At 40.8% G+C, this 7,678-nt stretch overlaps 1 protein-coding gene across 1 annotated transcript in view; it reads right to left on the bottom strand.

Annotated features, from left to right (window-relative positions):
• SLC2A13 (solute carrier family 2 (facilitated glucose transporter), member 13) overlaps positions 1–6,835 on the bottom strand; it is a gene marked incomplete at its 5' end in the record, with an annotated part of 111,664 nt that extends 104,829 nt beyond the window's left edge. The window contains one exon of the mRNA XM_009071059.1: positions 6,627–6,835. Coding sequence (XP_009069307.1) covers positions 6,627–6,835 — 209 coding nt within the window. The remainder of the gene's footprint in view (positions 1–6,626) is intronic.
• Positions 6,836–7,678: the final 843 nt, after the last annotated feature.

Here is a 7,678-nt window from a genome sequence, read left to right on the forward strand (position 1 = left end):
TTTCTACAACCCCCATGGCAGAGAGCCATGAGGTCACCCCTGAGGCTCTGCTCAAGGCTAAACAAACCCAACTCCCTCAGCCATTCCTCACAGAACATGTGTTCTAGACCTTTTATAAGCCTTGTTGCCCTTCACTGGACTCACTTCAGCACCTCAACGTCCTTTCTAAATGAGGAGCCTAAAACCAAACACAGTACTCAAGGTGTGACATCACCAATGCTAAGCATAAGCGGGTTTCTTGAACAATCCTTAACCCATCTCCTTTCTTTACTTTTGCCCTGAAGTCTTCCATCCAATGTCATGGTTACAGGTAACAAAAGCCACCTAATATCATAAAAGAATTAACTTCATAAAAGGATTTTAGTACCTGGAAGTACAATCATTCAGAGATCTGTACAGTCCTACCAGAGCACCACAGTATTACCAAGCTTCATGAAACAAGATTTCAGCTGATGTCCAAGAATAATAAACCTGTAATAAGCATAGTAAGCACCTTTCTCAACACCGTATTTTTCAACAGCATGTTGGGCAATGGCCTAGGAAAAAAGGACTCCCAGAAGCAAGAGGAGATTTATGATTAAGAATGCAAACATGGAAGATTGTACTATCTCCCTAGAAAGATGCATATCAAATGTTTTCAGCCAAAGCCATAGCCAGGAATACTAACAAGTTAAAACATTACTTAAGAAGAAAAAAAGGTGCAAGAAATAGAATTATACTGGAACCAGGAAAAACTGAGGGTCCAGATCTCCTGCCTGGTATCATTATATTTTAACCAACAGTTAACTGGGTAAAATTATGAGCTGAAACTTAACAGCACTGAGTGGTTTTACCTTCATATCATAGCACATTTATCTCCAACAGGGAAATATAAAACATAAAAAAAAGAGACAGACTCACTGATCCAATAGAAAATACAGCAAAAAAGTAAACTGAGTCAAGCCTACAGGAGTGCAAGAGCAGCATGAATACATTTTTCTTGGTGTCACAAAAAAAAGCTTGGCTGTTACAGAGAGATGCATTCAAATAATAAAAACACAAGAAAATGTCTGATCTAAAAACAGTGCCCATTACATAACATTCTGTTACAGACACAGAAGGGTAGGTTAAACAATATTACATTGTAAAGATCCATTTTATAAATGACAGTGAATTTCAAAGAAGCAGCAAGGGTCCATGCACCACTGAGCCCCAGAATTAGTAAGCATCACATGTGCAGAGCTGACATCTTTATGATCAGAAGTTGACATATATACATGGATAAGAACAGATAATAAAAGGCAAAGGTCCACAAGCATAGCAGATAGGGTTGAGACTCTTGACCAACCTTAACTCACAGGTTAGAGAAATGTGGGATGAATAGGGCTGGGGGAGATTACACTGCTCTCCTAGTGTAATTACGATTCATAGTTACACATCCTTCATCTACACAAAAATAAGTGTCTAGTCTTAATGCAAATGATGCTCATTTCATCAAGATGCTAAGTTAGTACTATACTCATCACTCCTGATTTCATGTGGAATACCATGCATCCTCACATCACAGCTCAGTACAACTCCGTGGAGGGGTGTGAGGAAAAGCCATGCAGTCTGCAGATGCTTTCAACCAGAAGGACCATACAAATTGATACTTTTCTATGATTTGCATTGAACACTACAGTATTGCCAAACATATGGAAATTAATTTCTCCACTGGATGACATATTGATTTCTTTCCAGTCAGAAATGACCATTATATTGGCAGTCAGTCAAACTTCTACTCAAGGTGCGCTAGACAGATTTATTGTTATGCACAAACCACCACATTAAATTCGCTCCCAAGTGCTTGCTGTAGAATTATAAATCCTACCCTTTAATTCACTTAGGAGCACAAGCTACTTCGTTTATACCCATGACCTGACAAATCTGGTAGCCACCCATGAAGGGTTTACAGCAGTGGTGGATGACGGAAGGGCAATGGACACCATCAACCTGGAATCGTGCAAACCATTTCACACTGTCCCACTTGACATCCTTGTCTGTACACTGGAGAGACGTGGATTTGATGGATGGACCACTCAGTCGCTAAAAAATTGGCTGGATGGTCACAATCAAAGACTTGTGGTCAACAGCTCGATGTCTAAGTGGAGAGAAGTGATGACCGGTGTTCCTCAGGGGTCAGTACTGGAACTGGCAGTGTTTAACACCCTTGTCAACAACATGGACAGTGAGATTGAGTGTACCATTAGCAAGTTTGCCAACAAGACCAGGCTGTATAGTTCAGTTGACACACTGGAGGAAAGGGATGCCATCCAGAGAGACCTTGACAGGCATCAGAGGTGGGCTGATGTGAACCTCATGAAGCTCAACAAGGCCAAGTGCAAGGTCCTGAACCTGGGTCAGGGCAATCTCAAGCATAAATACAGGTTGGGTGGAGAAGGGATTGAAAGCAGCCCTGAGGAGAAAGACTTGGGGGTGCTGGTAGACAAAAAGCTAAACATGAGCCAACAGTGTGCACTTGTTGCCCATAAAGCCAACTGCATACTGGGCTGCATCAAAAGAGATGTGACCAGCAGGTCAAGAGAGGTGACTCTGCCCCTCTATTCTGCTCTTGTGAGATCCCACCTGAAATACTGCATCCAGAACTGCGGCCCCCAACACAAGACAGCCATGGACCTGTTTGAACGAGTCCAGAGGAGGCCACCAAGTTTATTACACAGCTGGAGCACCTCTTCAATGAAGACAGATTGAGAAAGTTGGGGCTGTTCACCCTGGAGAACAGAAGGCTCTGGTGAGACCTTAGTGCAGCCTTCCAGTATGTAAAGGGGGCTAACAAGAAGCCTGGAGAGGGTTACAAGGGCACACAGGGACAGGACAAGGGGGAATGGCCTTAAACAATAGGAGACTAGGTTCAGATTAGATATTAGGAAGAAATTCTTTACTATGGGGGTGGTGAGGCACTGGAACAGGTTAGCCAGAGAGGTAGTGGACTCCTCACCCTTGGAGGTGTTCAGGACCAGGCTGGATGGGGCTTTGAGTAACCTGGTCTAGTAGAAGATGTCCCTGCCCATTGCAGGGGTTTTAGAACTAGACGATCTTTAAGGTCCCTTCCAGCTCTAACCATGCAATGATTCTATGATTCTGTGTACCAAGCCCCTGTGCCAGTGCTTACCTGCATTGCTATGATTTGATTGCCTATTTTTAACCAAGGTACAGTACAGAACCTCTGCCTTAACTGTACTATAAAACTGCAATTCAGCAGCAATGTGAGTCAGACATGTTTTGCTAGGAAGAGCTGTCCCAGAACACTCTCCCAGCGATGTCTTTGATCCTTCCCTCAGCTACAAACCCCTTCTGACCATTCTCTCCCTTTTTCTCTCCCATAAGGCTTCAGAGCCTAAGCCAAGCACTATGGAATCTGAGTTTCACAGCGTATTTGAAGGAGAAGGCTACTTAGCACCTATAAACTACTCCTTCCACAACTCTTGGGGTCGACTCTCTTTCTAAAATCTTCCTCATTAGTCCTTCTAACCTTGATTTTCCTATTGTCAGCTCCCTTTTGCACTACAACCCCACCATCTGAGAGGGGGATGACATCAAAGGATGATGACTGGCTGGAATTGACCAAGATTTGACATGTTTTGCAGTGTTATTGCAGAATGCAATGCCTTCCCCTTCGCTTCTCAAAATGCAAAGTTACAGCACCAAAAGCCACACTGTGAGTACAGAATAGAGCATACGAAAGTGTATCCACGACTGCCAGAAAAAAAATGTCATTTGCATAACCAGCCATGGGGAAAGTGTTCATCAAAAAGAAACATTATTTTCCTGATACCAATCTGCAAATGTTAAAATATAAGCTGCCAAGCAGTATCAGCAGCACTGATTTGACTGAATGTATTGGCAAGGATAAAGAAATGTGAATCATTCACTTAATAGGTATCCCACATCAGCCCGAAAGACTTCTGAAGCAGAAGTTTGTTGCTGAAGGCATTTTTGTTATTTTGAAGACAGAAGCTGCTTGATGACCATGTGAAAAACACAATGAACTTCTCTGGGTTTAAGACAGATATTAAAATCAAACTTTAAAGTAGTTTAAACAACACAGAGGAAGTTCCCCAATGATTCATTCTTCCATGACAGGAATAGTTAATGAAACAGTTACAAAAGGCAGTACAGCTTATTAATGTGGGACTGGAGAATCTGTTAGGGTTACATTCTGTAAATCCCTTGCAGAGAAGGAGTCAAACACAGGTTTTGTTTCACTTAGAAGGTGATGCCCTAATGAACTGACAAAGATGTTAAGTATATCAATTAATGAAAAAGAACATCTGCTCTTTTTTAAGAACAGAAAAGGCACTTTTACCTAAAAGTAAGCCAGATTTTCAATCAGCAAAGTCATCTTTCCTTGAATGCCACATACACTCACTGCCAGTCTAGGGTCATTAGAGCAGTTTGTGAAACTGGAGCAATGTCTGAGAGAATTACTACAGTTATTTGTCATTGCTGCTAACCAGTTTTAAAACATTATCTGTCACAAATAGGAGAAATGGATAAAAAAAGTATTGCAGCAATATATGTAAAAATATATGTAAAAAACCCAAACCAAAACAAAGAAACTCAAACAAAACAAACAAACCCCCACAACTAAGATAACCACAGCAAAATGAAATGCAAAGTCTCTGCAGAAGCACACATTCAAGCTGTCAATACCTGAAAACCTAGCAATGAAACCATGAACAGCAAGCTGCTTTTGCACTACGCAAGCGAAATTCAATACTGAGGATCCAGACAACTCCTCGAGAAATAAAGGCAATTACAATTTAACACCACTTGTAAATACCACCCCTGTAAGTCACAGAAAGGTAACAAAAGCAACATAGGTCTTGATGCTGACACAAGAACCTCTCTATAAGAGCACAGGCTTTGGGTTAAATGAGATGAAGTGCAATTATCATCAAGTTATAATCGAAAACGAGATGGACCACAGCTATCTAATGCTTGTCTGCTACACATTTGTAACAAACAGGACAGCACACACTTGCAATTACCCTCATTCTTTCAATGCCCCTTGGTGACCAACTCTGAAGCTGTTGATTACCTAAGAGGAAAACACTGATTCTCTGAAACCAAGCTTTCTCCTAGGAATGTGCTTGATTTAACTGAACTCCAGAACAACATGAGTGTGCACAGGAAACCAAGAGACCTGCACATCCCAGAAAACAACCTTGCAATCAGTGTGCCAGTCCAAGTACAAGTGTATAGAGGACTGACTGAACAACTGAGCTTGAGTCAGTCCTATTGTACCCACTGCACCTACCATACCACATTTGATTTACAACTGTGAAAAAAACATCAAGGGGAAAGATTTAAGACAGAGAAACAAGGTCATACCCTATAGACCAGTGATGGAAAATAAGGGACTAGGTGTGCCAAATGCCTGCTCCTTTTATTTCTACAAAGCATTAATACTTTAATACTAGGCATCAAGTGCCTTTCCACAGAATTGAGCAGCTCAAGGCCTAATTAGGATGAAAAACCTCAGCACAGGACTCTTAAGCTCAAGCTGTTCTATGAATATCCACTTCACCGTTATCAAAGCAGCCTCAATGAACTTCATTTCCCACCCCACAAATAACTGGGGGAAAAAAAATACTAAACGCCTCAAAAACATAATGAGAAGAAAAAACTCCAGCCCTGCTTCACACTGGTGATGAATATTTTGAAAATCCCTTCACCTATGTGTCAAATACAATAAATAATTACATGTCTGGAAAAAGTTAAGGTTCAAAGTCAAACTCAATGAGGCAATGAGAATAAGTATTATAAGATGCTGAATCTCAATTTACACAGATGTAAAGTAACTTGCATTTTTCTTTCCATGAGCTCTGAGAACTTACAGTATTTTGCTATCAATGTTCAAGAAAGCAAGAAATAAGATGTCTCGTACTTAGGAGCCTTACTTGAGATTCCCAGGTTAATGCTTTCAGCCCAAAGCAAAGGAAAAACATGTAGAGTTCAGAAAGTCCCTCAAATGGTAATCTTGTTTTAGAAGTACACACCTGAGTACAGCAAGTTTTGAGCAATTATGGCATAAGAGTACAAAAGAGTAGGGAAAAAAAAAAGGATTTGATTTAGATGCGTCATTCTCTTAGGGGCAGATCAACAGGACATTTAGAAGTTGCCTTTACCGAAACACAATCTCTGTATTCCAGGCCTAGTTTTGTACATCTTTCTTGTCTAGAATACAGTGGGCTGGGAAGGGGCCTCTGTACAACACCTGACCTCCCTAGTGCCTGTTTGGTCTTTGCCACTGATGAAAGAACACAAATTTTATTTATTTCCACTCTTCGAGATGTTTACTCTTAAACTGAGTAATTTTTTGAGTGCAACTCTCACATAAGTGTAGGTTTGATAAACCTAGAATCCAACACAACTTTCCTTCTTCCTCACTTAAGAAATCAGAACCTAACTTAAAACTGCAGGATCATTGAACTATCCATTCATTTTTTAAGCTACCAGTACATGAAATACTTCAAACAGCAAAACAGACAAGAACAAATAAAATGTCAAGTACCCACAGGCTACAACTGGTGATTGTTATCTCCTCGCTGATAGGCAGAGAGGCCAACATGCAATCAGCATACCTGCTCCAACTTCTTTTTCTTCTTCTTCAATGTTGTTTTTGATACTGTCGTACTCCTCATCGATTGCCTGGTTGCCACGCATTTGAGACAGAATTCTCCGTGCTCTCTGTGTCTGGCCTTTCTGAATGAGCCAGCGGGGACTTTCGGGAAGAAAGAGGAATCCAAGAAACTGTATAACTGCTGGAACAGCCGACAGGCCCAGCATGTACCTGGAAATAAGTAAGCAAATAAATAAATATCTAACATGTGCCTATAAAAACATACAATGAGAAGATCGAGTTACAGCTACTCAAACTGTAATTTACAAATCAAACCCTCCTCTTCTGGTATTCTTTCTTATCATAAGGAGGCAAGAATCAGATTCTGCAAGTATTTTAGAAAACATGACTCTTCTTTCACTCCTAGGAAATCTCAAGAGCATGCTGACTATTCAGCCACTACCAACTCTACAGCTACAGGTCCTGAGGACACTGAGTCAGGCTAAATAAAAGCCTTGAAATATTCCAGTAGTTTGAAAACTGGTAAACCCTTCAGTAAAGACAATCAACAGAAAGAGAAGGCAAAGGCACAGAGAACAAATGGGTACTGCTGACTGCAAAAGTAAGACTGAAATCCTGCTATTTCACAGACATATTAAAAAACACTAAACCCCCAAACCAGACAAAGAAAATGCACAGTTTAGTCAGTAATACGTATACACAGACACATGTGTCCATTTTACTTTTGTAAATTTCTGACTATAAGCAGAAACACTGAAAATCGTTTCACCAGCACTGCAATTTACATCAGGTCTTTAGAGAATCTGCTCTTAAATCTTCAGTCAGCTGCAAAGTTAGGTTTTAAATCGAAACCTCATTTTAGATGCTCAAGGGGTTACTACATTCAGCATTAAGACTAGTTCTTGACTCAACAGAAAATTACCATTGGTCAGAGAACTATGCTTCCAAGGATCAGCACTGACACCTGTGACAACACCCAGGGATACCATTATTCACTCCACCTAAATCAGGGGAAAAGCCTGTGGAAGACAAGCATACCACAATTTTCATGGG

The sequence above is a fragment of the Acanthisitta chloris genome, unplaced genomic scaffold, assembly GCF_000695815.1.
Source record: "Acanthisitta chloris isolate BGI_N310 unplaced genomic scaffold, ASM69581v1 scaffold17033, whole genome shotgun sequence".
NCBI classification, from domain to species: Eukaryota; Metazoa; Chordata; class Aves; order Passeriformes; family Acanthisittidae; genus Acanthisitta; species Acanthisitta chloris.